Source organism: Rhinoderma darwinii, chromosome 3 (genome assembly GCF_050947455.1).
Source record: "Rhinoderma darwinii isolate aRhiDar2 chromosome 3, aRhiDar2.hap1, whole genome shotgun sequence".
In the NCBI taxonomy this organism is placed as follows: Eukaryota; Metazoa; Chordata; class Amphibia; order Anura; family Rhinodermatidae; genus Rhinoderma; species Rhinoderma darwinii.
In genome coordinates, this window is record NC_134689.1 from 226443203 (window position 1) to 226460603 (window position 17401).

At 38.9% G+C, this 17401-nt stretch overlaps 1 protein-coding gene across 5 annotated transcripts in view; it reads left to right on the forward strand.

Annotated features, from left to right (window-relative positions):
* SFMBT2 (Scm like with four mbt domains 2) overlaps nt 1–17401 on the forward strand; it is a 214270-nt gene that overhangs the window by 119053 nt on the left and 77816 nt on the right. For all 5 annotated transcript variants that reach the window (XM_075857477.1, XM_075857472.1, XM_075857473.1 and 2 more), the window contains 5 exons: nt 682–770; nt 8234–8480; nt 10622–10719; nt 11142–11243; nt 15464–15611. In XM_075857477.1, coding sequence (XP_075713592.1) covers nt 682–770; nt 8234–8480; nt 10622–10719; nt 11142–11243; nt 15464–15611 — 684 coding nt within the window. The remainder of the gene's footprint in view (nt 1–681; nt 771–8233; nt 8481–10621; nt 10720–11141; nt 11244–15463; nt 15612–17401) is intronic.

Here is a 17401-nt window from a genome sequence, read left to right on the forward strand (position 1 = left end):
ATGTAAGATTTGAATGTGGGAGAACAGCTTTAAAGAGAGCGCCAAATAGTTCGATATATTAGCCCCTTTTCTCTGAGAAAAAGAGAAGAGACCAACTGTGCCTGTGTCATAAATGCAACACTTCTTGCCCCTGTGCTCTAGCTGGTTAGTGTTAACCTGCCCCTGATTTTGCCGTAAATTCACAACGAATCCGTGACAAAATTATCTGTTACATGCAGATTCTGTAGCAGATTTTGATCCGGATGGGCATTCTACGGATTTGAAAATCCACAACATGCCCGGATTTCCGCAAGACGTTTTTGCGATATATGTGAAAACCCCTTCCATATATATTGAACTGTAAATTGCTGCATACTTTTTAGTGCAGAATCCCCACGAAAATCTGCAGCAAATCCACCACATCGGAAAGTGGCCATAATGGTATTGTCACCCACACTGTACAATTATGTTTTATAGTTTACAACAGTGGTTTTCAACCTGTTGGTCACCAGTTGTTGCAAAACTACTACAACTCACAGCTTACTCTTAACCCCAATTATCTCTGGAAATTAGGCATGACTGGTAGTTGATATATATTCCAATACAATAGTGCTTGTGTCATGAAGTCTAACAAGGCTGTAATATTTGTTTCAATGAATATACTTATATATTGTTACACTAACTAGAGCCATTTCTTTACAGGAATAAAAGAGAAATGCACAGACTGGGCTGAGTTCCTCATTCATGATCTGACAGGCTCCAGGACTGCCCCAGCAAAACTTCTAGAGGGAGTATGTTATATACTTGCAATCTATTATTTACATATTGATTTGTTTTGATACAATGGGTTATTATATTCTGTTCTTTGGTTCTATATTGCATGGAGGATCACTATTATTGGGCTGAAAAAGCATTTTGTAGGTTATATGGATCATGCATAATACAATAACTAAAATAGCTAAAGCGGCGCTGTCTTACTGGTAAATGCGACTTCCTAGAGGTTAAACGTACAATCAGCAAACATGGATCTTTCTTTTCATGAACCTTGTCACCTTAAAGAAAAACTAGCTTCTTCTCATAATACTTACATGACCTTTAATGCCCTATTACACGGGCCAATGATCAGGGAAACGAGCGTCCATATGAACACTCGTTCCCGACCATTGCCCTAGATAAACAGGGCATCGATCAGCCGATGAACGAGCAAACACTCGTTCATCAACTGATCTGCTAGTTTATGCAGCAATAAAAATTATCGTTGTCGGCAGCACATCGTTGATTGGCGCTCATTTTCACGGCCCATATCGGGTCATGTAATAGGACCATCTTCAAGTTTTTGGACTTAGCAAAGATGTATTTATTGGCTTTGCTTAAGGGAGCTTTCATTTCTTAGTACTGTGTGAATATTTGAGAGAGTCTTCAGCATGACTCACCACACAGGGAGAGACAAGGTGGCAGTACTATATGAGCTTTTATCATGTACAGAGAGGCAGTCACGAAATATTACCTGACCCTACTTCAATTAAAGAGAGATAGTATTACAACACATTAAGGCCCTTTTACACGGGCCAATGATCGGTCAAATGAGCATCCATATGAACGCTCGTTCCCAATATGTAAACAGGGCAATGATCTCCCGATGAATGCTCGCTCATTGGCTGATTGTATAGTCTATACTGCACAAAATGTTATCATAGTTGGCAGGGAGATGTACTCATGACGTGATGGAAATGTATGGGGACGAATGATTGTAGTAACGAATGCTCGTCCTCATATATAACCAATCATTGCTCCTTGTGAAAGGAGCACATGAGCGACGATGAATGAGCTGTCTCATTGATCGGCGCTTGTTTTCACAGCCCATATTCGTCTGTGTAAAAGGAGCATAAGGATGTGCATCTTCTCTTAGCATGATGACCGCCACATCTTACTGAAACCTACGCAGAGAAATGGTGGTCACCTTGCTAACAGTAAACTGTTGCCGCAGATGCTGTCAAATGAACTGTTGCCCCAACAGCCTGCAGCTGTTCTAAATGATTATTTTTAACCAAAAGAATAATGCACAAATGACAGCATTATTCACGTGCATGTGGGTAGAGAGATTATGATATAGAGAAAAAAAATACTGCCATTTCCTTTAATAAATGAAATAGGTATAGTTGTATAGCAGAGGTCCGCAACCTTTTCTTGCTTAGGACAAATGGTGTAAAGCCACACTGGATATTATAATGGAAAGAAAGATATTAAACATATGACCATGTCATAGGGCTTTTACCTTAGTATTAACTGCCAGTGATATGATTTTTATCCTTGTGCCCAGTTTTAGTAATACTATGACATCTCCAGTGCTACTAGCGTACAATAGTATTTACAGCTGCCCCCCAGCTGGGGAGCCACATGCAGGGGACTGAGAGACACATATAGCGCCCGAGCCACTGGTTGGGGAACAATGGAATATGACAAGCATGGATCTCATGAACACAGATCAATATTTAAAGACGTATGTACACGTAAACAAGGGATAAAATGTCATAATAATATAGGAATTATAGACTATGGGTTACCTTTGATATTTTAAAAGAATTTATGCTTTTAATCTAAATTTTCTACTTTAAACCCTTTTAAACCATTTTTTGCTCCCTGTATTCCAAGAGCCATAACATATTTATTTTTGCAGGGCGAGCTATAGTTTTATTGGTATAATTTTGGGGTACATGCGACTTAATCATTTTTTTTATTCAATTTTTTGGGGGAAGCAAGGTGTCCAAAAACAGCAATTTTGGTATTGTGATTTTGTTTTAGCTACTGTTCAACCTGCAATAAAGAAGTTGGGACTTTTATTGGCACAGCAATACCAATTATGTCAATTTTTTTTATTTCTTATGTGAAAAGTGGGTAAAGGATTTCTGTACTTTTAGTTATTTTTTATTTTATTTTAGCAAACTGTTTTTTTTTTAAATTTTTTAATAGTCCCCTTGGGGAACCTTATCATGCGATCGTTATCTTGTGTATTGCAATGTACAGCCATAGCAACTGATCGGCACCCCACGATTTCTTTGCTGAGTGACAGCCCCTCCTTCTGTTTAACTACTCAAATGCTGCAGTGGTTATTGACTACAGCATCTGAGGAGTAAAACGGCCGAGCCCGCACCATATTGTGACACGGTGGATTTTGCTAAGGGGTTAAAGGAAACCTCACCCAACGTGATATAACTATAATATATTAATACTAATAATACTACTATTATTTGTTCACCCTTGGTTCAAACGTATAGTCATTTTACATTGCGATCAAGTGTTTTTATGATATTCACCAGGCTGATTCACTAATTATACCTTACCTTCAGGATGTGTGAAGGAAGTGATGACATGTACTGTAAATACTTTCTTAAGTAGACAATGCTGTGGTTTGCTGTTTTATCTTTTAATTGTGAGATTGTTAGTAACATTACTGAATAGTAGTAGTCTGTAGACATGATCTGTATATATCCATAAAGGGATGTTTCATCAAGACAACCCCTTTCCATATGCCCTGTTAGATTATATAGGCATCAAATGACCCCCACTTATTGGCCAGTTGTCGCTCTGGTGGCTCCTCCTGTCGATGCGGTATATTGCACAGATGGCCATTCATTTGAAATGCTGTCATGTAATACTACATTTTCCACAGGAACTTCCCCCAGGGATAACAGCTAATCACTAGGGCTTTACTGATCACCGGCCAGCTTTAATCTTTAGAAAACCCCTTTAAAAGTTAACACTTCCATCTTTCAAGACAATCAAGACCTTTGACAAGGAAAAAAGGATTTCTATGTTAGTGGTTACTTGGAGTTAAAACACAGTTGCATTAAGTTTCAGACTGCAATCTCCTCTGTTTCATTTATTTTTAGACTTCCAGATATGCAGTTTACAAGCTGCTCTAGTTTCAGACTTTTCTCATGTGGGCACACCCCTACCAGTAATACAAGCTGGATGTGAGTTCTGTGGATCCAGAATGCTGCTGCCTTCACTAGCTCTCATGAACTAGCACAGCTTTATTCCTATACTGCTTTTCCCCTTCTGTAGACACTAATACAGCCCCTGTGTGTTCTACTCTCAATTGTAAACTAATGGTGCCTGTGTGTGTAATCCCCCTCCCCTGCAGACTGCCGTGTGTGCCCTCCTCCCTATCTATACGGATACAGCCTGTGTGACCTCCCTTCTCCCTGAACACTGCCATGGATACTTTCCTTTCTCTCTATACTTGAATAGCTTGTACTGCTTTGTACAGCCTTCTCCTCTTCCCTGATAGTATCTTTAAAGGCCCTATTACACAGGCCGATAATCGGCCGGTGCAGCGAGTGCCGATCAACGAGACACCGTTGATCAGCCCTCGTTTGCTCCTGTGACAAGAAGCTATGGATATGGACGAGTCGTTACTCCAATCGCTCATCCCCATACGTTATCATGGCGGCAGTGCATCTTCCTGTTTACACAGGGAGATGTGCTGCCGACAACGATAATATTTTACTTTTTTACAATGATACGATCATTAGATGATCGATTGTTTGCTTGTTCATCTGCTTATCGCTGCCCTGTTTACACATCGGCAATTATCGTCAATGAGCGTTCTATGAACGCTTGTCTGCACAATAATCACCCAGTGTAAAACCCCCTTAACACTATGCCACTGTGAGAAGAGGAGGGGTAGAGTAGAGAGTGCAGGCTATGAGTAAAGAAGGTGGCTGACATCAGCCCTGAGCTGACAGCAGCCTGGAGCCGTGTGCTGTTAGATCTATTTCAGAAGCAGTAGGACAGCCAGCAATGTAAAGAAGTTGCACAGACTTTACAGCCACAAATTGCTAGGACATTGTTGTTGAAGGCTATTTAGAAAGTTGCTTCATTTTGCACTTAGAAAGCTAATGAACAAAAAATACTAATTCAGTGCAAAGGTGTAAGTTGCCTTTAAATATTGCTTAGTCTGAAGATCCTTTATATAAGAAAGATGGTTATCTGGAATAAAATGAATAATTTTGATATATTAATGTCCTTATAAGTATAATTCATAAGACAGAAAGTAAATCTGATTGCAGAAAAGACACTGGTGGCTGATGTGTCCTGCCATCTCCATGCATATTTTAGTCTATAATATAGAGAGAGAAATGTATGCTATGGTCTGTTTTGGGTGGAGATAACCTTTATGTTCAAAAAATATATATGTTAATAAGTCCTGGGAAATTCCCACAAGTTGTTTATACAACAAGGAAATTCCTGGATAAAAACGTTGTTTCCATTTCAGTCTTAAGACGCAAATGACTCCATAAATTGTGTTTACTCTTGAAATGGATCATGTGTAATAAGATAATATAATACTTTATTACACAAGAATAAGGAAAACAGGTTATAATAGGTCAAAAGTTTTGTGTTTGTTCATTGGGCCATCCACCGTCATCTAGCCTGTATCTCTATAATGCAGATATAAAATGCATTCATGTGTAGACAGGATAGGCATATAAACAAAGTATTTTCAAGGCATGCTTAGTCTGAAGGTCCCAAGGCAAAGCATCCAGCGTATTGGAATTGGCAGTGAGAGTTTGGGATGGTCAAATAAGAAATAATGGGTCTAGCATAGAAGGAGTTGTAGTAAGGTGTAGTATTGTTGGAAACCTTGTAGATTAGTGTAAAATGTTATTCTACAGGGTGGGCCATTTATATGGATACACCTAAATAAAATGGGAATGGTTGGTGATATTAACTTCCTGTTTGTGGCACATTAGTATATGGGAGGGGGGAAACTTTTCAAGCTGGGTGTTGATCATGGCGGCCATTTTGAAGTTGGCCATTTTGTATCCAACTTTAGTTTTTTTAATGGGAAGAGGGTCATGTGACACATCAAACTTATCGAGAATTTCACAAGAAAAACAATGGTGTGCTTGGTTTTAACGTTACTTTATTCTTTCATGAGTTATTTACAAATTTCTGACCACTTATAAAATGTGTTCAAAGTGCTGTCCATTGTGTTGGATTGTCAATGCAACCCTCTTCTCCCACTCTTCACACACTGATAGCAATACCGCAGAAGAAATGCTAGCACAGGCTTCCAGTATCCGTAGTTTCAGTTGCTGCACATCTCGTATCTTCACAGCATAGACAATTGCCTTCAGATGACCCCAAAGATAAAAGTCTAAGGGGGTCAGATCGGGAGACCTAGGGGGCCATTCAACTGGCCCACGACGACCAATCCACTTTCCAGGAAACTGTTCATCTAGGAATGCTCGGACCTGACACCCATAAAATGTGGTGGTGCACCATCTTGCTGGAAAAACTCAGGGAACGTGCCAGCTTCAGTCCATAAAGAGGGAAACACATCATCATGTAGCAATTTCAGATATCCCGTGGCCTTGAGGTTTCCATTGATGAAGAATGGCCCCACTATCTTTGTACCCCATATACCACACCATACCATCAATTTTTGTGTTCCAACAGTCTTGGAGGGATCTATCCAATGTGGGTTAGTGTCAGACCAATAGCGGTGGTTTTGTTTGTTAACTTCACCATTCACATAAAAGTTTGCCTCATCACTGAACAAAATGTTCTGTGTAAACTGAGGGTCCTGTTCCAATTTTTGTTTTGCCCATTCTGCAAATTCTGTGCGCCGATCTGGGTCATACTCGTTGAAATGCTGCAGCAGCTGGAGTTTGTAAGGGTGCCATTTGTGAGTAGCTAATATCCACCGAAGGGATGTTCGACTGATGCCACTATCCAGTGACATGCGGCGAGTGCTACGCTGTGGGCTCTTGCTGAATGAAGCTAGGACAGCCACTGATGTTTCTTCATTAGTGACAGTTTTCATTGGGCAAATCCAACGCTGAACCAGTTTCACGAAACTTGGCAAGCAGTTTGCAAACTGTAGCATGGGAGATGGGTGGTCTCGTAGGGTGTCTTGCATTGAAATCTGCTGCAATGACCCGGGTACTGCGTTCACCAGACATCAACACAATTTCTATCCGCTCCTCATGTGTTAACCTCTGCGACATGTCAATGGCTGTAAACAAAGAGAAGCTTGTAAATAACTCATGAAAGAATAAAGTAACGTTAAAACCAAGCACACCATTGTTTTTCTTGTGAAATTCTCGATAAGCTTGATGTGTCACATGACCCTCTTCCCATTGAAAAAACTAAAGTTGGATACAAAATGGCCAACTTCAAAATGGCTGCCATGGTCAACACCCAGCTTGAAAAGTTTCCCCCCTCCCAAATACTAATGTGCCACAAACAGGAATTTAATATCACCAACCATTCCCATTTTATTTAGGTGTATCCATATAAATGGCCCACCCTGTAGAAGGAATAGGTAATCAGTTGACTGACTGACATATGAGGTGTTGCTAGTATAACCAATGGTATAACCAAAGGAAACATATATTACAGCTTAGAGAGGAGGTTTTTTTTCCTTTTACATCATAAATACAAGAGGTAGTTTAAAACACTGTCTACAACCTTACTTTAAGGCTGGGTTCACACGACCTATTTTCAGGCGTAAACGAGGCGTATTATGCCTCGTTTTACGCCTGAAAATAGGGCTACAATACGTCGGCAAACATCTGCCCATTCATTTGAATGGGTTTGCTGACGTATTGTGCAGACGACCTGTCATTTACGTGTCGTCGTTTGACAGCTGTCAAACGACGACGCGTAAATGGACTGCCTCGGCAAAGAAGTGCAGGGCACTTCTTTGCCACGTCATTTGAGCTGTTCTTCATTGAACTCAATGAAGCACAGCTCAAGATTTACGAGCGTCTCAGACGGCTCGCAAAATGCGAGGAGGAGCATTTACGTGTGAAACGAGGCAGCTGTTAACAGTCTGTCTATTCACACGTAAATGCCTCTCATCATGTGAACATACCATTAATGCTACATGTGTGGTCCACTAGAGACCTTTACCTACTGATCACCCAGTGGGTGACAGTAGTAATACCAATGTACAGGTGAACAGACAGAATAATCAAATGATAAACATCAGGAGGCACGGATCTCATGGTAACATCTATCGCATGGGCTTCTACCTATAGTGCCAATTTAGACAGTGCCACTGCCATTGTGAAGCCACTGCCTGAATCTCAAGAACACTATGATCCTTATATATTTACCAGTTTTGTGAATTGAAACACTTTCCAAGTTTAACCATCTTTCTAGATATAATACTGCTATAAAGTACCAATTTGCCTGGATTTTTTTTAAATTAAAACTGTGCTATTTATTTCTCTCCAAAAAGCCTCTTCGTGGAAAGGCTCCAGTAGACCTCATCACAGTTGATTCACTCATAGAGCTACAAGACTACCAGAATCCTTTCCAGTACTGGATAGTCAGTGTGGTAGAAAATGTCGGAGGAAGATTACGATTGCGCTATGTTGGATTAGAAGAGTCAGATTCCTGTGATCAGTGGTTATTTTACTTGGACTGTAGACTTCGACCTGTTGGTTGGTGCCAAGAAAATCAGTGCAGGATGGAACCACCTTTAGGTATGTCTTAATTGTTATTGTTTTGGTATGCTGTAAATATGTAATTTACCCCATACTATGTAATATTATAACTATAGTAACATGTAATATGTTGGTCGGACCTTTTTAAACCACTGTGCTTATGCACAAAGTCTACACAATTATTATATATCCTCTAAATGTAACAAAAAAGTATAGGGGGAGCAGTGCTTATACCATGATCTCTTTCTGGTGCCACGTCGTTCCCTCCAGACAAATCCCTCTCCGGTCTAGTAACACTGCAATACTTGTTAATGACAGCACTCACATCTGATGTGATGTAGAAAAATATTTATTAATCCTGCAGCTAAAACATAGGAACGTTTCGCCCCATATGTTTAGCCGGACCCTTTTTCAATCTCGAAAAAAGCCTGACTATACATATGGGTCAAAACATCACTATGTGGGATTTATACATATATTTCTACATCCCATGGGACGTGAGTGCAGTACATAGTGTAAAGTATTGCAGTATATAGTCCCTAAAGTCACTGAAAAGAGCCATCACACCAAACCAATAAAAATATTGCTTTATACAATAAATGACTTAATTGCAGATACATTTCTTTGACTGTTACTTAAAATAGTTAGTATTTTTTTTTTTTCAATAATTCAATTACACAATTTAAAACACGGAGAAAAAAATTACAGAAAATGACCATGCGTATATGGTTTAACTTTTATATGTTTTCCAGGAGAAATGCTCTGATTTGTCTTTAAGAACTCGAAAAAACTGTTCTCAATATATTATAAAAAAAACTTGCACATGTAAAATGACTGGTCTACTTTGTATAGTGTTGAATTTGTTCCCATGCTTTGTTGGAAACCAGTGGTCAGCTTTTAGAGGTCTTGTTTAGAAAACAGGTCACCTATGTATATTCTCATTCCAGTATGTGGCTTAGCATTGCAGCTATCGCTGGTTAGTAGGTTATCTAGTCTGAGAATGCTACTGTTGGAAATAATTAGAGATCAAAGTCTGTAGAAATGTTGATTTCCCAATTGTTCCTCTGAAGTGGGTATGTGTCATTGATCTAACCATTATCTAGGACAATATGCTGGGCTGAATTTATCAATTAGGACAGTAGGTTTATATTTTGATATCTAGAGGAAAAAAATAAAAACTAAAAATAATAAAGAAATTTATTGTAGATCATGAACTGGGCAGGTATTGAGGCACCAAACATTGTTTACTTGTGGGCCCCAGTAGCATAAGATCAACGCTGACCATTTTTTGTTTGCTATTCCATTATACACAGATATTTACTTGTATTAGGTTAACCATAAGTATGTGGTCATTGTGGGTTTAAAGATATATCAGTAAACAGCCAGACATGTTGTCCTAGATAATCGTTCTTCAGGGTTCTTGCTTTTTAATTATCACATAAAGGTTTCTCATCAGGCCAACCCCTTCCTATTCACCCTCTTACGCCTCATTCACATAAACCGTGTGTGCCGGCTGAGTCCCGTCAGTGATCCAAGGAAAGATAGAACATGTCCTATCTTTCCTCGGATCGGAGACTCGGATCATTTTTCACAGACCCGATTCACCCGCTAAAGTGACTGGGTCCATGAAGACTATCGGGTGCCACTCGGATGCCATCAAAAACGGCCCGAGTGGCACAACAGTCATGTGCATGAGGCCTTAGGGCAAATTGACGTCATACATGAGACTCCTATGCTCCTTCTATTAAACAGAGTTGAGAGATGTTAAGACTTTAAAATGTATGGCTGGCTGCAGTTGATTATCAGGGGTTTCTGATGGCGGACCCCCAGCTTTCTTATTATTATCAGGACCACTTCAATCTAAAAAATAAAAGGTTGTCTTGGTGAAATAACCCCTTTAAAATAGTTCTTACAAATATCTGCATGAAGATAGCATAAGGGGCTATAGAATAAGGGTTGTATCAGGAGGTAAACTAGGTCATAGCTTACAGTTTATTTATGTTGTGATAGTAATCCGCTGCGTGAACCACCGCAATCTTGCTTCCACATTTACATATTGCTACAGTTAAATCACATATAATCATCATTGAAATTGATATGATCATATGATCAATGTTAATTTTCAGAACTCTTCTATTTTCCGTGTATTACATAATATTTGTGTATTTGTAATACTCTAGATCTTTGTCCACTCAAGAGTATGCCTGAATGGAAAAGTGCTCTAGAAAAGTCTCTGGTAGATGCTGCAAGATGTCCTCTTCCGGTTGAAGTTTTCAAGGTAAGAATCATCTCGGATTATAAGACTCTAATATAGTTCTTTTTTAATTTTTTTATTATGAAGAAAAATGAAAATACAAACCTTGTACACATTGTATATTTTTCACAAATGTTCCACATTTCCATGTGAACAAACTTACCTTCAACAAATCCCTACATCTTTTCAGTCCCCTCCCCCTACATAGTACTGATGGGAGAGTGTAAGTAATAAAAGTAGTAAGAGTATTGTGGTACCTCATCTCTCTTGACCTCTCTGCCATCTGTGCCAGTTTAATATTGAGTAAAAGTTCAATATGGAACTACTACTTTTTTTTTTCTGCAGTGAACATAATCTTGCAAAATCTTTTCATCATCAATCTATAAGAATAAATGAATCCTAAGTAGTTCAATTCTAGTAACATGGATTTTTATCTTTTTATGAAGGATCATGCTGATCTAAGGCCGCATTCGTTCACTGTTGGGATGAAGGTGGAGGCAGTAGATACAACAGATCCTTCTCATATTCGTCCTGCAACTGTCACTAAGGTAAGTAATATTCATAACATGATATTTGGTCAATGGTAGCTAATGTGACTACAAAGGGATTTGTATGTTCCAAATCCAGTCTTGTTACTGTAGGATGATAATAGGGGCATCTAAATATCTTCAAAAAAATCTGAAATTCTACTATTTGAATGTATAGCAGAACCTAATGCCTTTATGCATGTAGCCTCCTGAACTTAAATTGCAGGTAATATTTAATAAGGATGAAAATGTACTAATAATGCCATGCCACATTAATAAATATATGTTCTATACCATTTATGTTTCTTCATTTCCTAGATGGTAGTGATTGTAAACACAAACCTATAACTGACATACAGAATATGTTAATGGTAGTGCATTCTACGCTTGTCCCACATATATATCATATGTTCTTTGAGAATTTGGCACCAGTAAGTTTCAAGGAGTTTGGAAAGGAATCATTGTGCAGCTGCGACTAGTATCATATGATGATTCACATTGACCAAATAATACTTGCAAAGGTTACTTTCAGGGTGAAGAAATCACAACAGGAAAATCTGAATTATTCAAGAATGGGTATAATAGTCATAGAGCCTGGAAAATATATTATATAATAAATGTGGAAGTTTGTTATTTGTTCTCAAATACTGACTTTTCACCATTTTGGATGATACTATGCACTTACATAGTTACATAGTTACATAGTTACATAGTTCGTACGGTTGAAAAAAGACACATGTTCATCAGGTTCAACCAAGGGATGGGAAAGGGGAAGTAAAAAATTTCTACACATAGGAGCTAATATTTTTTTGTTCTAGGAAATGATCTAACCCTTTTTTAAAGCCATCTACTGTCCCTGCTATGACCAGCTCCTGCGGTAGACTGTTCCATAGATTCACAGTTCTCACAGTAAAGAAGGCTTGTCGCCTCTGCAGGTTGAACCTTTTTTCTCCAGACGGAGGGAGGGCCCCCTTGTTTTTTGAGTGGGTTTTACATGGAACAGGATTTCACCATATTTTTTGTATGTGCCATTAACCCCTTCCCGACATTTGAAGTATCCATACGCCAAAGTCGGGTGGGGAAAGTATGGAACGGGCTCACGGAGTGAACCCGCTCCATACAATGCCAGTGATGGCTGTATGTTACAGCCGACACTTCAGAGTAACGAGCGGCATCGCGCTCGAGCGCGATCCCGCTCGTTTAACTCGTTAAATGCTGCGGTTACTACCGACCACAGCATTTAAATCGTTAGAAAGAGGGGGGCGACCCCCTCTAACAGCTCATCGCGCCCCCCGCAATGCAATCGCGGGGGGGGCTGATGGTTGCTATGGCTGCCTGGGGGCCTAATGAAGGCCCCCAGGTCCATCATCTTTGTGCTTCTATTAAGCGCTGCCTCCAGCAGGGCTTAATATATGCCTGTCAGAATCACGATATACTGCAATACGTTAGTATTGCAGTATATAGTGCAAGCAATCTAACGATCGCTGGTTGAAGTCCCCTAGGGGGACTAATAAAAAAAAGTAAAAATTAGTCAAATAAAGGGTTTTTTTATGTTAAAAAAATTAAAAGTTCAAAAAATCCCCCTTTCCCATTTTCTCCCTAGAGCTCATTAAAAAATAAAATAAATAAACATGATTGGTATCGCCGCATCCGTAAAAGTCTGAACTATTACAATATATCATTATTTAACCCTCACGGTGAACGCTGTAAAAAAAAAAAATCAAAACGCCATAATCTCTATTTTTTGGTCACCTCATCTCCTACAAAAAATGAAATAAAAAGTGATCAAACCGTCGCATGTACCCAAAATGGTATTACTCAAAACTACAGCTTATCCCACAAAAAATAAGCCCTCATACCACTTAATCGATGGAAAAATAAAAAAGTTATGGCTCTCGGAATTTGGCGACACAAAATAAATGTTATTTTTTACACTTAGGGTATGTTCACACGAGGGCGTTCGTAACGGCTGAAATTACGGGGATGTTTCAGCCTGAAAACATCCCTGTAATTTCAGCCGTAACGGCATGTGCAGGCGCTTGAACGCCGCGTCCATTACGGACGTAATTGGCGCTGCTATTCATTGGAGTCAATGAATAACGGCTCCAATTACGGCCAAAGAAGTGACAGGTCACTTCTTTGACGCGGGCGTCTATTTACGCGCCGTCATTTGACAGCGGCGCGTAAATATACGCCTCGTGTGAACAGACAAACGTCTGCCCATTGCTTTCAATGGGCAGATGTTTGTCAGCGCTATTGAGGCGCTATTTTCGGACGTAATTCGGGGCAAAAACGCCCGAATTACGTCCGTAAATAGGCCGTGTGAACATACCCATAGGTTTTTACTTGTAAAAGTAGTAAAATACAGAAAAAACTATAAATATTTGGTATCGCCGTAATCGTATTGACCCACAGAATAAAGTTAACATGTTGTTTTAATTGCACAGGGAATTCCGTAAAAACAATGCGCAAAAAACAGTGGAGGAATCGCTGTTTTTTTTATTTTCTACCCCATAAATAATTTTTTTCTCGTTTCCTAGTACATTTCCTACAACTTATCCCGCAAAAATCAAGCCCTCAGACTATATAGATGGAAAAATAAAAAAGTTATGGCTTTTGGAAGCTGGGGAGGAAAAAACTAAAATTAAAATCTGAAAGTTGTTTACAACGGGAAGGGGTTAATATATTTATTTAAATTAATCATGTCCCCTCTTAGTCGTCTTTTTTCAAGGCTAAATAGGTTTCATTCTTTTAATCTTTCCTCATAACTTAGATTCTCCATGCCCCTAATTAGCTTCATTGCTCTTCTTTGTATTTTTTCCAACTCCAGGGCATCCTTTCTATGAACTGGAGCCCAGAACTGAACTGCATATTCTAGATGAGGCCTCACTAATACTTTGTAAAGTGGTAATATTATATCTCTGTCCCGTGAGTCCATTCTTCTTTTAATACACGACAATATCTTGATGGCCTTTGAAGCTGCTGATTGACACTGCATGCTGTTATTGAGTTTATGATTTACAAGTACACCCAGATCCTTCTCAGCAAGTGACTACCCCACTGTAGCTCCCCCTAGGACATATGATGCATGCAGGTTGTTGGTACCCAGATGTCATTTGTCATACTGATTCCCTGGGACTCCTGCCGATACAGTGGTGTCTTATAAATGGGGTTAATCTCACACCTCCTAAAGGTCTGTAATACACTATTACGGGAGGCTGATTTGACTAAATATATTAGACATATTGGGCTTCTTTTATAAAATCCAATAAGAACAATGTAATTCTCTATATCAATCATTAAAGGGGTTATCTCAAAGACAACCCCCCTTTAAAAAAACAAAACAAAAAAAGCCTGTGATCAGCTTATCCGGCTTCACTGATCTGCAATTTAGCGGCTTTGAAGGTCATAGTGTTGGAAGAGTTGTCAGATTATATGTGGTATTTTCTCTGTTCCACTGATAGTTTTCAACTCAGGCAACTTCTATCAAGTCCAGATCTTTCTATACTGAACGTGGCTTTTTTTATGCGGCTTATGCATGGTATAAGTCCCCACTTAGAGGTGTAACTTGAAGCTCCAGGGACCCAAATAAAATTCTGTAACAGGCCCCCCAGCACCTACCATGTGCTATTTTGTAATACTGGTGTAGGCAAACAGGCAAAGGTGGCTTTGGGCCCCCTCAAGCACCAGGGCCCAGGTGCAACTGCTACCTCTGCACCTCCTATAGCTACATCCCTTTCCCCAGTGACCCATCCTTAAGATAAGGCTTCAAGCATCTGGAAGAGTCATGTACAGTAGGCTGTATAGTCATAGACACTTCATGTACCCCCATGTGGTGTGTTGTACTTAGCTGTATTATAGTTTTATTCTCGCCTTGTAGTATGCCACGATTTTTTCATATAATATTTGACTGGAAAAAAAATTGGAAATCAGAGGCGTACAGTAAGACCCCCATACATTTTTATGGGCGCTATGATACGGCTTTATACAACTAGGAGTTAGTACATAGTTGTAATACAGCCATGTGCATGACTGCATGAGTCATTATGTTTACAATTTGTATATGATCTATTTTTTATTTTATTTTACAGAGGATCATTATTTGGTAAAGGCTATATAAATGATGGATGATGATGACGATGATAATGATGATATAGATAACATATACTGCAACTGACAGATGATGATGTAGATAATATATGCATTTAATACTACAATCTAAATGACTGTTTTTATTGCAGGTTTTTAACAACATTTACTTCCAAGTGACCATTGATGATTTGAGGCCAGAAGCCAGAAACGTGTCAATGCTTTGTCATGCTGATTCCCTGGGACTCCTGCCGATACAATGGTGTCTTATAAATGGGGTTAATCTCACACCTCCTAAAGGTCTGTAATACACTATTAGTGGAGGCTGATTTGACTAAATATATTAGACATATTGGACTTATTTTATAAAGTCCAAGAACAATGGAATTCTCTATATCAGTCATTAAAGGGGTTATCTCAAAGACAACACCCCTTTAAAAAAACAAAACAAAAAAAAAAAGGATCTGATCAGCTTATCCGGCTTCTCTATCCCCAGGGTTATTGCCAGGGTAGCCATGTCTAGGCATACGTTTCCTCTGCAGTGGCCGCTGCACGGGAAATGTAACATTTCATAGCAGTTATTCAAAGAATGTCCATCCGTATAATGCACAGAAGAGGGGGCGGAAAAAGCAGACCCTTTTTTTATGATGTCATACAAGCCTTTCAAGTTGTAGTAAAGTCATTGGGCAAATTTACTATTGAAAGTGCTCCAGAATTCTGGCTTAAATTGAGCAAAAATTCTGGCGTATATGCTGTGAGCCACAGTTATTAACTGTTTTACACATATTTTTGCGCTGTGCTCGACAAGGGAGAGGGGTCTATCCGAAAGGGGAGTGGTTTAAAATGTGACTCCGTGCACCAAAAATATGGAAACATTCTGTGTAAAAAAATCTGGCATAAACTAAGGCAACCAAAAGGTGATATAAGGAAGAGAAAAGTGTCTAGCATGTCTAGCATGATTTGCCAAATTTTGCGCATCGTCTGACTGCCTTGTATCCTATGGCACATTTCACGATTTGTTGCAGAGTTTGATGCAGATTTTCTAGCCAAAGCCAAAAGTAATTTAAAAAAGAATGGAAAATATAAAGAAAGAGCTTATACTTCTCCTTCCTCCTGGATCCACTTCTTTTCACCAATTTTGCGCATCGTTTGACTGCCTTGTATCACATGGCACACTTCACGATTTTTTTCAGATTTTGATGCATATTTTCTAGCCAAAGCCAAAAGTAGTTTAAAAAAGAATGGGAAATATAAAGAAAGAACGTATGCTTCTCCTTCCTCCTGGATCCACTTCTGCATTTGGCTCAAAAATCTGTATTAAAATCTGCTACAAATCGCGATTTGTAGACATAGTTTACGCTGTCTAACACCAGACGACAGTATTATTAAATCTGCCCCATTATGTCAACATTTTATTGTGGTCCCTTCAATTGTACATTTGAGCAAAGTGACCTTCAAAATATAAAACTGAGTGTGGTGATGATTATTATTATTTTTTTAATTTAAAAGGAATTTGGTTGGCTTTCTGAAAACGATAATATCAATGATTATTAGTATTAAATTGCTTTTATATAAATAATCAATCCAAGAATTTAGGAGTTAAGCCTAGTTCACACATAGTTTTTTGCAGGCGGAAAAATCTGCCTCAAAATTCCATCAGGAATTTTGAGGCAGATTTTGACCTGCCGGCAGAACACATGCCGCGTTTTTTTCAGCGATCAGAAATTAAGAGGCACAAAGCTCATCTGAGTGCCTCTGCCGCTTCGTTTCAGCAATTGGTGGGGGTCTCAGTGTTTGGACCCCCACCGATCAAAGCTTCTGACATGTCACAATGATGCATCAAAAGTTTTTTAAAAGTTTAGTTTCTCTTTAATAGATTTATGTTCTTTTTCTATTTGGTTGCCATGAATTGTTTTTTCCTCTCATTTTTATCCATGGGGATATCAGTTATATACAAAATAAACAGGAAAAATGTTACATTCATCATTAAATCGAAATATTTTCTATATTCAAATGTGAGATTTCATGGCCTCCTTACAAGGAAAATGCACCTAACCTATGTATATGTTGTAAACCATTCCTCATATTTT